Genomic DNA, 15160 nt, shown 5'->3' with positions numbered 1-15160 from the left:
GGCCACCTATTCCCCTTTTCTTGTTTAACGTGGAAAGCACTATTCTTTTTAGGCGTCCTCTGTTTTTTGGTGTGATCCCTCTCAGACTTGCATCATAGACGGGACCCCCTAGTGCCGAACGTTAAAGAATTTTATGTGTTTTTGTTTTCCCCCATCGTGTAAGTGTTGTTTGTATTACGTTTATTAGAAGTTTGGTTTAATTAATTAAATTTGATCTAGTGTTTATACGCCGCTCTACTCTAGTGTTAGAATCTCCTTGACTCTTAGCAGTCTTGGAGTTTTATTACAAAGAGTGATCATTGCCAGGGATCAGTGTTGTCCGGTGTTTGCTATATGTGTGTGAAATTTGTTTTGTAAATTATCCTTTGTTCTTTTTTTTTGTACGGACTGGCTGTTAGAGATCAAATTCTTTAAGTTGTTACTTAATTAATGGTTCCGCTATGGCTCGGGTTGTTTGGCTGTGACACTTGTGAGCTCTTCGTGTTGGTACCATACTTCCCGGCCTTTTGGAACCTATAATATAATTTTAGTGTATGTGCTTGAGTAGGAGGAAAGATAGATAGAAGAGGATTGAAATAGGTATTTGCATGTTAAGCATGTGCATGTTTTGTGTATTTATACCTAGTATTGTTTACTAGTTTGTTCCCCGTGTTTCTGTTTTTGCAATGTTCTTGTTGATAACCTTGCTTCTAGGGAGATCTGGTATGTCCCGTACTATCACACGTAAGTCACGTAGCTTAGGCGTCGTTCCATCTTAATGTTCCTTAGTCAGCAAGGCCATATCCCTGTCCCTTGCGTGTGTAATTGTTGTTCTAAATAATCTGTTAATTATACGAGGTATTTGTTATAGATAATTTGTTAGTTAAGTATAAGGACCTCTTTAAGGTTTACTATTATTTTAATTGCTTTGAAGGTGGATATTATTTGATTTTAAAGACTTCCCTTACTATCTTTATTATGGAGATAATATAATTTATTAATTCATTATAAATCTTCCTGTCATTAATATTATTTGTAAATAGAAATTGCTTCTCTTCTAGTATACCATATTTAAAATTTTATTCTTTAACTCCTGTCTTTCTACATATATTTTAGGACATCTGAGTATTAAGTGATCCTTTGAATTCAAATGATTGCCGCATCATCTACAATGCGGTATAACACTTATAATATGCATCTTGAAGGGAGCCTCGCAGGTATATGAAGAGCCTACTTTGTATGGAGGCCGAGTACCTGCCTAATTTTTCTATATGGCCGACCAGTTTAGATTTGGATAGCGAAATTCTTTATCTTGTTTCTTCTGGGTGGCTTTATCATTTAATATAGAATACAGTGTTCTTCCCTCTATCCCATAATCCTAATTTATCCCTGTATTTCTATACGAGTTCACTGATTCTCATACAATATCCAGGAGGTTCTAATAGTTTAGTTAATTTGTTATTTTTGTAGATTGCAATGTTAAAACGACATAGATAACCACAGATGTAAATGTACATTGCTTCTCATTGTAATTTGGGAGAGTTATTCAGCTGTCTAAATCTAGTTAAAATATTGAATTTTTGTTTTATACTTAAGTTAGGTAGGGCTAACCCTCCTTTCTCTTTCGATCTGCATATGTTTTTTTCTTTACATAGTGAATTTTGTTGTTCCAAATAAAGCTCAGTATTTTCCGTTCTATGTTACTACTCATGGCTTCTGTAAAATGCACCGTGCTCATTATATAATTCAATTGGCTGTGCATGTAGGTTTTAGCTACCTGTATGCGGTCCATTAAGTTAATCTTCACGTGCGACCAAGTTTCTCCTCGGAGACGAACTAATCCTCTCAGGAATTTTAAGACTAAAGAATTTCGACTAAGGTCGTCACTTTAAAATCACATTATTTTCAAAGCGTACGCCTTACTTTATTCTGCCCAATCGTAAGCAGCGGTTCCTAAATTTATCCCAAGATAATCATTTCTTTCATCCTATCTTAGACAGCTTACGGTGCATATCAATTTCCCTTTGAAAATGATAATTTGACATGGGTTCCTATAAAGCGGTTATGGTTGGTAGCTAAGATGTTTACTTTCTCAGGACAGCTTAGCAATGGCCCGATCAATCTCACTGAGTCATAAATTCTAGCCTTTCATGTTTTAACACAGACATGGGGGAGAAAACAAAAAAGGTCGAAGTGATCCTTCACAATACTTTTCCTGCTTATTTAATGATCAATGTATTCAACTTTAAGGTTGAATACAATTCAAAATTCGACACTTTACATATAGTCATCCTACTTATTTAATTAAATTTAGATAATATATTTAGAATTTCCGCTCACCTTTCAAGGAAATATTAGTCAATATAGACACTACGTGTTAAGTCTCTAGGATCTTAAACAGCGGAACAAGAAAGAATAACCAACAAGTTTTGTATAATTTAAAGAATTAATTTATTTTCCTAAAATAACTTAGCATCGTGAATGAATTCCTAAAATATTTACAGTTCTATCACTTTCCAATAATTCCAAGAAATCCGAATACGTTCCAAAGGTATTCTGTATGATAACTGTATTGTACTGGTGTACCAACAAAACAGAAGAATAAATATGTTTCTAAATCAACATTTCTTTGAAGAATTCACGGTAATTCCATTAGGGCTATTAATCGAAATGTCCTTGAAAGTTTCACAGTAAATTCGTACTGCGATTATATATCCAAATATTATTTTCTTATGTCAGTTGTTTAGGCTCGAATAAATAGTAACACAAGAAAGAGCGAAAACAATCTTTGAAAAATACAATAATTTATTTCCTTGGAAAAATTCTGTAAAAATGAAAAAAGAATATATGAACTTACGGTTTTATAGAATCAAATCCAAAATAATCCAAGAAAAATCCAAGAATAAAATTGTTGGAGTCCTAATAACAAAATGTTCTACTGATTTCAATTTCGAATCTCGGCGAAGAATCCAAGATGGAAGACGATGACGTATGCTGCAGTCTGTAGTGTTAAAGTTTACAGTTTCTTTTAAAATAAAGATATAACTTGTTTACGTGATTGCCACAAATTTTGAGACAAGTTCAGGATTTAGATCAACACCTGGTGTTTATAAACTAACAGTCAAGGTCAAATTATTTTCTGAAAAAAGTATCATCTCTAGTGAATAAATTTTCATTACAATATCATGTAATAAAAATTAAAAATAAATGTAAAACTGAACAACAATAATTTATATAAATATATATTAAATCAGACATAATTAAATCAATATATATTAAATCAGACATAATTAAATCAAATGTACATAACATATTTGAATGAACATTATAGCACCGCAATTACAACGAATGATTATATTACATAAATGAATCAATCCGCTGATATAAATCTTACAAGACCTGTACTGCCAATAAGAATAATTATTCCGTGTAATAATCATTTTACATAGAAATTAGTACGTAATAGCTAGAACGACATAAAAAGCTTTTGAATAAATCATATGGTATTTCGAAATACCTATGCAGTAAACAAGGGTCACATGGGTTACTCTAACTAATCAGAAACTCGGTCAGCTTTGCCTTTGTTAGGAAACCGACGACGTCCATTCAAAGAACGACTGTCCTTGGCGGATCACGTGATGTTACCTTGCACTTATCAGTACGACTTAACTTTGATACTTATGAATAAAATATAGTACGCACTATATACAACTCATCTTATGGTACAAACTACGATCAAGGGATTTTTAGCATTAAAACTGTCATTAACTAAATAACCCATACAAAAACTATTATTATGAAAATAATATACATAATATAGATATACATAACACAAGCCATAAACAACTGCATTAAATATTCATTAATTTTCTGTTTATCATAAGGTTTGCAATAGTCGGTAAATTCGGATTACTTAGGTTTTCGTAAAGTGATAATATTGTCTGGATTAGTAAATGAATATAGACCAAAATCAAAATATTAATTAAAAGACTCAGATATATGATCATGTCCTAATGTAAATATTTTAACCGGATAAATATGCTCTAAAATCATCCCAACTCTTGTTTACCATGCGCAAAAATGTGACCAAAATTGCATCCCTACATTGCGTCAATTCCCATCTTTTTCAGCAATGATAATAAAGCCTCGCATTAACAAAAGAATGTTTCAGCTGGCACAAAGTCAAGCAAATTTGTCATCCGATTAAAAGAACGAAGCTGAAATAATCGGAGTACGCAGAAAGTATGATAATGTTTTGATATTAAAGTAAATAAATAACTAAAATTTTGTTTTAGTTACCAGTGTGAATGAGAGGAGTCTGCGATAACTTTAGATGTTGCAGGCCATAATATTTACTGCTTTAAAGGAAAATGTCAAAATCCAACAGATTTATGATTACTTATATTTGGAAATTTTCCACTAGTGATGTGAAATTTTCAATACTCGACTGTCATTTTACATATTTATGTATATGAATTCCTGTTCGTCGCTCTCAGCAACGATAATAAAGCCTCACAATAATCAAATATGTTTGAAATTTTGTTTTGGGGGTGGGGAGAGGGGACAGAAAAACCCGAAGGTTGATAAAATAAATAAACATAAAATGAATTAAATGGTTTTAACGCACCTTTTCAAACGTAAAATACTGAACCAAATATTTGTAATTTGACATATTGTGGACTTATGATAATGCCTTTCAAGCTATATTTCACGGGGAAGGGCCTCATCCGTGAAAAATGATTAAATATACAATTATCAGCTTTTCTGTTTCATACAAATTTAAATGGCGTGGAATTAATAGTAGTTATGCTGTTCACTTCGAATGGAAATGAACGTAATATTATTTTCACGGAAATGCAGTAGGCTGGTTTAAAAATTCAAAATAATTGAAAGAAATATATTATTTTCATGAAAATTTATAATAATACTGTATTGTAGTTTTATGTAGATAGAGTTACTGCCGCAGAGGATCCCAGAGAAAACAACATACTTACTTCACGGCAAAGTGTTGATATTGGAAATTATTCTGACTGCTAAATATGGAAAACAAAAACAGGTATACCATATAGCACATCGTATCAAAGTCCAGGAGCTCGTTTTGTATATCATTACGCGGTAAACAAGTTGCCACTATTAGTTGTCTCCTACGACGGTCGGGGTGGTGGTGGTGGCACAATGTTCCTGTTCTACATCCCCAAGTCAGCAGAGGGTACACGTCATTTGAATTTAATGTTTTGTAAATTTTTCCTTTTACCCCCTCCTACTAATCGGAGCGGAAGGGAGCCAAAGACTGCATCAATCTCGTAGATAAATACCACAAGAGCAACATTTCACTCAGCTGGAACGGAGAGATGTATAGATGTAATCGAACACTGGCATGAGTCTCTTCGGTGTTAATGACGTTTTCTTCTTCTTCCTTTAACTTTAAAACGGTTAATAAAGCCAAGATCTAAAGTAGATGTTTTTCCAGAGAAAGAGGTCTTTGTTTTTATTTAAATGAAAACAAACGGATCAGTCTCGCTATGCGTTATAGAAAGCAGTGAACCAGTCTGTGTGCGTTACATGCTGGCCCAAACGTTCATCAGTCGCATGAAGTATTTATCAAGTTATCAAGTGATTGAGAGGAGTCTGTCCAGTTATCTCTCTATGCCTTTTTAACAGTTCCTCTATTTCAATTAGTCCCAGTATTCCTGCATGCCGTTCAGCCGTTTATCCTTCGTTATCGACAATGTTAACGTCTGTACCATGTTCAAGAAGATTGTGAACAATCTCCGTGAATCCTCCTCGCGTGGCCATATGAATAGCCGAGTGTTCATTTTCATCAACGTCGTTGCTTTTTGCGCCTTTGGAAAGTAGAACATCAACACACGACAAACGACCTGCTATAGATGCGTTGTGCAGAGGAGTAAAACCTTTAACGGATTTGGCATTTGTATCGCCCCCTTCCTCTAATAATAGCTCAACACATGCTTCATAACCTTGTCTCGCTGTATAGTGCAATGACTCAACTCCTTAATTATCTCTTGGCTGCACGTCCACCCCAGCTTGAAGTAATCCCCGAATGCATTCAATGTGACCAGTACTAGCTGCGAAATGAATAGCTTGTCGGCCGCTGTTGTCTGTAGCCTGGGTATTATCTCCAGCCTGAATCAGTACTCTGATGCACTCAGTGTGACCATTACTAGCTGCAAATTGAATGGCATGCCTGCCGCTGTTGTCTGTAGCCTGAGCGTCAGCTCCAGCCTCTATGAGGTACATCACGCACTCCTGAGGTCCGTTTGATGCTGCATAGTGAATGGCTTCGGTTCCTCCGTTGTCTTTTGCTCTAACATCAGCTCCTTTCTTCGTGAGAACCTCAAGACAATCTCTATGGCCATTACTAGCGGCAAAGTGAATGGGTTCTTTTCCGTCCTGACTTTTTTCTCTGACATCAGCGCCATGGTCTAGAAGTATTGTTGTACATTCCAGAAATCCTTGACTTGATGTCAGGTGAAGTGGTACTACGCCGGCATAATCTCTTGGTGAATGAGATGCACCTCTCTCTAATATGATCTTCAGACACTCACTATGACCTTGACTGGCAGCATGATGTATTGGTTCTGTCCCATCCAGTATTTTCGCTTGAGGATTGGCACCCGCATCCAAGAGGAGGATCAGAGCTTCTTTATGCCCTTGGGACATAGCGTCATGAATTGGCTCCTTACCTTGGAAATCTCGAGATGATATATCTGCATTGCTGTTAAGAAGCAATTTTATGCACTCGATATCATTTTCAATTGTGGCCAGATGCAATGGTCGTAATTTTTGCTGGCCTTCAGAATCTATGTCTGAAAGTGGGAGAAGGAACCTAACATTTTCAGTATGACCCGTGATGACAGCCAGATGAATGGCCTGAAATCCTGCTTTATCTCTTGCACGTACGTTTGCACCGTTATTGACCAGATATTCTGCACACTCCACATGTCCTTGTATGCAGGCATCATGAAGCGCCGTTTTACCTTTCACATCCACGGCATCGACATTGTAATCACGAATAAGCATAAAAGCCACAGATTCGAGATCTCCACTCGCCGCCGCGTAGTGGAGCGGCCTTCTTCCTAACTTATCTCGAGCGTCTATGCTAGCACCATAATCAAGAAGCCTCACAACGCAATTGTGATGACCGCCGTTGGCGGCGAGATGAAGAGGCTCAAGACCGTCGAAATCTCTGTCACGGACATCTGCTCCTTGCTCTACCAATAAAGGAAGGCATTGTTCGTTGCCGTTACTTGCTACATAATGAATTGGAGATCTCCCTTTCTGATCTTTCACATAACAGTCGACCCCATTTTTCATCAAATACTCAATGCATTGATCATGTCCATTACTGGCAGCATAATGTATTGGACAAACACCTTCATTATCCTCGGTGCAAAGGTCTCCCCTTTTAGAATGTAGGAACTCTAGACAGTCGATGTGACCATTGGAAGAAGCAAAGTGTACTGCTTGCCTTCCGCCATTATCTTTAGCTAAGACATCTGCTCCATGATTAATCAATAATGCAAGCGATTCCACACACCCATAGGTGGCCGCGTAGTGAATTGGCTCGGTACCATCCTTACTCTTCATTGAGACATTGGCTCCCTTTTCTATCAATAACTCAATACAATCTACAAAACCTCCAGAGGATGAAATAGCGATTGGTTCCTGACCCATCTCGTCACTTGACCGTGGATGTACTCCTTCTGAAAGTAGCAAGCGTAGACAATCTCTATGGCCATTACTAGCGTAGTGAACTGCCTGTCTACCCAATTCGTCTTTTGCGTGAATATCAACGTTGGTTTTGAGTAGATATGATAGGACTTCAAACCGACCATTGACAGACGCTTCATGAAGTGGTACCCGTTTACATTTCGTTTCTGCCTCGAGATCGGCACCGTGGGATACAAGAAACTTTACCAATTCTAAATTCCCGGATGAGCATGCTAAATGAATGAGCAGATTTCCATCGTGATCGCCATCATTTAGATCAATACTTTTCTCAGACAGGACCATTAAGCAGTCTATATGCCCATGAAATGCTGCAGTGTGATAAGCACTTCTACCGTGTTTTGTTTTTGCACTTGGGTTAGCACCTTTGTGTAAATAAAGTTTTACATTTTCTGTCTTTCCCCATTTCGCTGCAAAATGCAATGGTAGGACACCATTTTCTGTCTTCGCCTCTAGAGAAGCCCCATTTTCTAGAAGCATATCTGCGATTTCACTCTTGTCTGACAAAGAGGCGAAATGAATCGGTTTTAATCCATTTTGCGTTGTGGCTGATACGTCTGCTCCTTTCCTCAAAAGGAAGTGTACACAGTCTATATGACCACAGTAACAAGCGTAGTGGAGAGCCGTCATGCCCAAAGAATCCTGGGTGGAAATTTCGCCTTCCTGTAACACGAGAAGCTTCAATATATCTATTCTTCCCAATTCAGAGGCAACGTGCAATGGTGTCTTTCCTGAACGATCTACTTGGTTTACGTCTGCACCCTGGCCAATTAACAAAATGATTGTTTCCACTGGAGCCACCTCCGCAGCTATATGGAGAGGAGTTCTTCCACCCAAAGTTACATTGACATCGAGTTCCCACGAGTTGATGCGTGTAAACACATAGTTATTTCCTTCTTCAGTTGCCCCAAACAACACCAAAGGATCCATGTCCAAAATATGATTTTGAAAGCAGGGGCAAATCAAAGGTTTGGTAGCACTCCAGATCCTGTCCAAGAAGCAATTCAATCCAGCCCTTGCTGCCCAATAGGTCATTGTCTGCCAAGTAGTGTTATGGTCACGGATACTCAGTAGAAACGCTCTCAATGTGTCCTTCTTCGTCTTGCAGAGTTCGGTCTCAAACATAGCACGGAAATTGTTGCTCCTTTGAGCTACGTTCGTCAGAATAAGTCCGAATAGTCCATAGATGAAATCACAGGCCAATCTTTCAGCGAGCCTCATTGCCTCTTCACCTGAGAGTTTCACACAAAACTCACAATCGTCAGGATTATCCGGCTCTTTGTAGAAATTCAGTAAGATCTTCAATGGGGCAGTCTTAATTAATAACGAAGGAAATCGATATCCAACCGAAATAGCAGCTGCTTCTGCAATAGATGAGTGTAAAAAGAACTCAATTCCATTTCTCTTTCGTATCAACGCACTGGTACACGTATCAGTATTTTGAACTTCATAGCCATGCTCAAACAAACAATGTCGTAAACTTCGTTTCAAAATTTCATACTGCAAAGCTTCAGACCTATCAAGCTCCCTACCTGTATCGATGCCATCAACCCCTCGATGAGCCAGAATAACGAGATGGTAATATAAGTTGATGTCCTCTTCAAACAGTTTATCAAAATATTTTAGCATACACTTCATTGGTTCAGACTGAAAGGTACAGAATGTTTCTGTCGCTCTAAGTGGCGGACAATTGACAAAATAAGAACACAATAAAGGGAAACCTGACTGTGTGCATTCGGAAAACTTTGCGACATCTTCTCCCACGATTTCGATTCCCTCTCTTTTAGCTAAAGATACAAAGATTCTACTTTTCTCCTCTTTCGAGAAGACGTATGCTTTATCTTGCAGATTTAAAATGTATTTATCATCCAAGATCAGATAGCCCTTGTTTTGTTGCTTTTTCATCGCAGCCCCATACACAAGTTTTCTGGTTGTCGCGACTACGAAAACGTTCCTAGAATCGATAGAGTCTTTCAATGTTTGCCAGACTGTAGAAAAGCGACGGAGGTTCCTTATGTCGAGATAAGATGTTCCCAGAAAATCATCCAGCAAGATGACCTGACAGAGTTTTGGATCATAATAGTTTTCTAGGAAGTCCAAACTGCCAATGAAGAAGGTGTATCCATTTCGCTTCATCTGCAGACATAGCTGACGTGCAATTAAAGATTTTACTTGGCCCCGGTCTTTAGTTATCAATATGAGGCCATTCTGATTGAGCAATCCTTTCGCCTGCTGTAGGGAACTCGTTTCAACACAGGCTTCGTCGTCCAAGGAATATTCCTTGAGGTACTTCAGACCCAGGGCTGGAAACAAAAAAATTGCCGACTTAATAATACAGAGTACACTGATATGTCTTTGTGACAATTCGATTTCCAAGCGTAATATCTGCTAACCCGTATGTCTTGGTTCATTTACAAAGCTATAATTATAAACGAGTTTTTATCATCTCCACGTTGAATTAGAGTAGATGTGATTCGTTACGTGGGAATTTTATAATTTCTTCAGTAACGGTTAATAATAATAATAATAATAATAATAATAATAATAATAATAATAATAATAATAAATGCATTTAGGTAGGATAAGCATATAACACAACTAGTCATACATTTTACAAATATAAATAAGTCACATAACATTGAGAGAGCACATACAAACATACATAAAAACAGTCGTAATACAAACATAATGGTACTTGATCCACCAAGAATGACCTGTACAAGTTTATAAAAAGTCATTTCCTATGGGTCCTTAGGGATCAAAATTTTGGTCCAGGGTATATTTGCAACTTAAAATTATATTTTAAACTAAACTAATAAATTTGTACACATTATTCAATACTTAAAAACTTTTTCAGAATTAGAAATATCACTAAAAACCATTCATTTTCGTAGAACATCACTAAACCCTGTTCACATAGCCTGCATTGTTGATGACTACTGTTTGCATCACTGTTGTATCATTTTTGTCTCCCTGGATCTGTATAGGGTCTATGTAAATTTAACATTAACCACCCTGGACCTGTATAGGGTCTATGTAAATTTAACATTTACAAAAACCCCTGGGCCTGTATAGGGTCTATGTAAAATTGAAACAGGGAGGGTCTCTATTTTTTTTTTTTAAAATAAAAAAAATAATAAAAAGGGGTAGGCAATGAAAGTCAAGGTCTTTTCGAGAGATAGGAGTGGCCCTGAAAAGGGCCTTTGGGTTTCTTCTTCTTCTAACTCTTCCACTTCTTCAACCATCTTCTAACTTTTGCCACTATTCCTGTCTTCTTTATTTCTGACTCAGGCATCCAGTCAGGATGACCTATCGCTCGGAATTTCTCCTGTATTCTTATCCAGTTATTGTTGAGTTTCTCAAAGCTTTCTTTTCTCTTTCTAGTTTCTTCTTCTTTTCTTTCCTTAGACCACTTTTCTTTGATGTTCTTTACCTCTTCCGTCAGCACTTTCCTCATTACTTCTTCCGTTTTTGTCAACTGGTCGAACCCCCATTTTACGTATCGCCACTCCATCCAATACATTACTTTTTCTAGGAAGCACCTGACTTGGATGACATGGTCCAGTGCTTCCTTCAAACTTCCCACTCTGACATAAGGTGGGTCAGTAAATCCTCTTGACTTGTTGACTTCTTCTTCTATCATCCCTGCGATGAGATCTCTGGCTACCTTTAGTCCTTTGACTTGAATAGTTAACAAGTCTTGCCTATTTCCATCACTCCATTCCTTTTCTATTCTTCCTACAACATATTCAACATCCATTATCCAGAAATAGATATCTCTTAATAGATTGAATAATTTTGTCACCTCCATCTTCTTTGTTTATTCCGTGGAATGGTCTGAACGACGAATACTGTGGTTCTTATAGTTAAAGCGCGGACGTGAAGGAAGACATCCCCAAGACTAAAATCTTATATTACCTAGATCATCACTTAAAACGCGCGGTCGTGAAGGAAAACATCCCCTACTTTTCTCATTTCATCTATCTACTATCCACATACGTGAAACAGCAATAAACAAACATAAATTTACTATCCACACGAACCAACTTAACGCTTACAAAACCCAATTATCTACTATCCACACGAACTTACGTGAGCGCTTACAAACACAATCATATACACTCACACTAGGAAAAAAAGAGTTAGTGTTTATATTCACACTACTCTACATACACACATTGGCAAATGGATTACTATTTCTTTTCTAAAGGTTTGGGTAGCCCTGAAAAGGGCTGTTTGTTTTGAACTCCAGGGCACCTGGTTAATGATGGCACCTTCCAGGCCTGGCACCACACACACGTCTTCTACTCCAGTCTCTTTTTACTTTTTTTGTTGGAAGTGCAGAGGCGGGATGAGTGGCTTCAGAATCCCAATCTTCTGTCTCTGGGATTCTGAAATTTCCTCTCTCCTTTTCCTCCTCTTCTTTTTTTCTTCTTTCCTCCTCTTTCATCCTTTCCTCTTCGACGATGGCCTCCGCGGCCAGTTCATTTAGTATGCGCCTGGCATATTCCAGGTGCATCTGGAGTTCTAGAAGTTTAGCTAGTCTGGTGTTCATTCTTTAGTGTTGATCAATCAACAAGGGTAGCTAGACTGCCGAGCGATTTTCAATTTATACGAAACGCGCGGACGTGAACGAAAACATCCCCCTAAGACAAAACTTAGTTAGTTAGTTAGTTGGATTATAGTGGTTTTCGTTCTTTTGAACATGTACCACTTGTTTATTCACGCACTGCGTGATTTTTAATTACTCCTGGAGGAAGGAAAAGGAGCCTCATCCCCCAGGCTTTTATATACTCAAAGAGTACTTTTTAAGGAGCCACTCAGGTGTAGGACTAACTAGTCCTTAACAACCTGACTGAAAGGCTAATAAACATGAGTGGGAATAGTCACAGCACACACTCGTGTTTCTTAGTTGGATTGAAATGCCCCAGGTGTCAAATCAAGCAGTATGTGACTCCCGCTACGATTGGTCGGCAGCGATGACGTCACATTAGGACACCTGGTCTTGTGGCATTGACGAAGTGGCCCGCTTTTTTGATATCATCAATTGCCTTTCCCAGTCCCATATTCCGGTAGACAGAGCCTTCCTTTTTTCCACTCTGTTTAGGTGGTGCAGGTTCATTAGCTTCATCGCCGCTGGATGATGATACTTCCAGGGCCGCTGCCAGCGTGGAAGTTTCAAATTCTTCCGGGTCGTCTGCCAACATTGCCTGGATTAGGTTGAGTATGTTAGTAGAAATAGCTGTGGAAGCTTGATTTAAAAGTTCAGCCAGATGTTGTTTAAGAGACAAGATTACGGTTAGGAGTATTTTTTTTTTTTTCTTCTTCATGAATTCCTTATTTATTTTGATTCCTTATCTTATTGGTTTGGAATGAAAACTTGTTTAATGGTTGTTTGTATGTTATTATGGAGTCCTGTTTTAATTAATTCCTATTTTCCTGTTTTAATTTTTTTGTGGCCTTAATTGGTTTTTATTATTCGGGCTTTGAAAGGCTGTGTCAGTTTATGAACCTACGAGACCTAGCAGGCCGTCATAATTCCCAAACAGCGATTTTGTAATATTCGTCCTTAACTGGTTTTTATTATTCGGGCTATGAACGGCTGTGTCAGTCTGTGAACCCACGAGACCGAGCCGACCGTCATAATTCCCAAACAGTGATTTGTAATATTTTTAACTGGTCTTTGATTTACTTTCTTAGATTTCTTTGATTAGATTGGATTCGTGTATAAAACTTCTGATATTTTTGAATGTTAGATTAATATTGGGGTTTGTGTTCATCAAGAATTCTGGGTATGTTGCAGGGGATCCAATATTATGCTGTTTAACTTTAAACTTAGCCCTTTCTTTTTCAAGTGTATGGCAGTTGTTAAAAATATGCTCTATGTCTTCTGGGACCCTGCAGTGGTAGCAGTTAGGGTTATGTGGTTGTGGTCCTATGTACTGTCCGAAGCTGTTAGCCAGCTTGGTTTTGCCCGTGAGTATTCTATTTATGAATTTTTGTTCACTGCCTTTTGTTTTGGGTGGTTTCCTATTTCTACATACTTCTTTAATGATGGTTTTTAGTTTCCTGCCTTGAGTGCTTGTGTTCCATAATTCCTGCCATTTATTATCAATGAGGGTTTTAGATATGCTATTGAGTTCGCATATGCTATAATCTAGGTTGATGTGAGTGGTTTCGTTTAGTTTTTGTTTAGCTGTTATATCTGCCATATCGTTACCTGGTATGTTAATATGGGATGGTATCCACATAAATTCTACTTGTAAGTTATTATTGTTCAGTATCTTTAACAATAAATTGGTTTGCCTAAGATAGTTTTCTCTTGATTTGGTGTTGTTATTAAGTATTGAGTTTATGACGCTTAGCGAGTCACTTATTATTACCGCTTGGGGTATTTTGTTCTCTATGATGCATCTGAGTGCTTCAAGTAAGGCCCAGAATTCAGCTGTGTATATGGAGCAGAGGTTAGGTATTCTTCGTCCTACTTTAATGTTAAGTTCGGGGATTACGTAAGCTGCTGCTGTTCTGGGTGCAGAGGCGTAGCTATGATATTTTGCGCCCGGGGACGAACTATAAAATTGGCGCCCCAGCCCCCTCCCCGTTTAATCACATTTTTGAATATTACCCTTGTTTACTTATTATAATGTAACGTTGTAAGCCTCATTTTGGCGCCCCTGTACCTTGGCGCCCGGGGGCATATGTACCCCCCTGCCCCCCCCCCCCGCTATGCCTCTGTCTGGGTGGTTCTGTAATTTTGGATCCATCAGTGTAAGTCTTAATGTAGTTGCAATATTTTGAGTTGATTTCTTCTGTACAGATTGTGTTTAGTTTGAGTTCTTGTTCGTTTTTATTGCCATATTTCGTAATGAGGGTGTTAACTGAGGGGTTGATATTTATCCATGGTTCTTTGTCATAGTGATTTGCAATTTCTGCTTGGAGGTTGTCTATAGGAAGTTGTTCAACTAACTGATGGACTAATTTCCCTGCTGGTATGTTTTGTGATAATTTAGTTCTAAAACGTATGTTGCATTTATTTATAGCTAGCCGGGTGGGGTGTGTGTCGGGGTGTGTTGTTAGCCTGGCTGCATATCTGAGGGTGAGTTCTTGTCTTCTAAGGTAGAGCGGCAGTTCTCCAGTTAAGATTTGAAGTTCCACTAGTGATGTGGATGGTAGTGCTCCAGTGCAAATAATTAGGGCCTTTCTTTGTATACTATCTAGTTTCTTGAGGTTATTTTGGGGTGCCGAGTTGTAAATTTGGCATCCGTAATCTAGTTTAGATCTAATTAACGATTTGTATAATGCTAGTAAGGTTTCTTGATTGGATCCCCAGGTGGTTCCTTTAAGGGTTGTAAGGAGGTTAAGGTCTTTATTGCACCTTTTGACTAGTTCGTTTATGTGGTGTCCCCAGTTTAGCTTGGAGTCATAATGCATT

The 15160-nt window shown here is 37.9% G+C and overlaps 1 protein-coding gene across 1 annotated transcript in view; it reads right to left on the bottom strand.

Annotated features, from left to right (window-relative positions):
• LOC149787823 (uncharacterized) overlaps positions 1 to 15160 on the bottom strand; it is an 80778-nt gene that overhangs the window by 30377 nt on the left and 35241 nt on the right. Inside the window, exon 3 of the mRNA XM_089975589.1 lies at positions 6013 to 10031. Within this exon, the coding sequence (XP_089831715.1) occupies positions 6013 to 10031 (4019 nt within the window). The remainder of the gene's footprint in view (positions 1 to 6012; positions 10032 to 15160) is intronic.

Source organism: Sinohyriopsis cumingii, chromosome 11 (assembly GCF_028554795.1).
Source record: "Sinohyriopsis cumingii isolate HCF-2022 chromosome 11, ASM2855479v2, whole genome shotgun sequence".
Taxonomy (NCBI): domain Eukaryota; kingdom Metazoa; phylum Mollusca; class Bivalvia; order Unionida; family Unionidae; genus Sinohyriopsis; species Sinohyriopsis cumingii.
The sequence above is the reverse complement of the archived record's forward strand: the minus strand, read 5'-3'. Positions and strand labels throughout refer to the sequence as shown.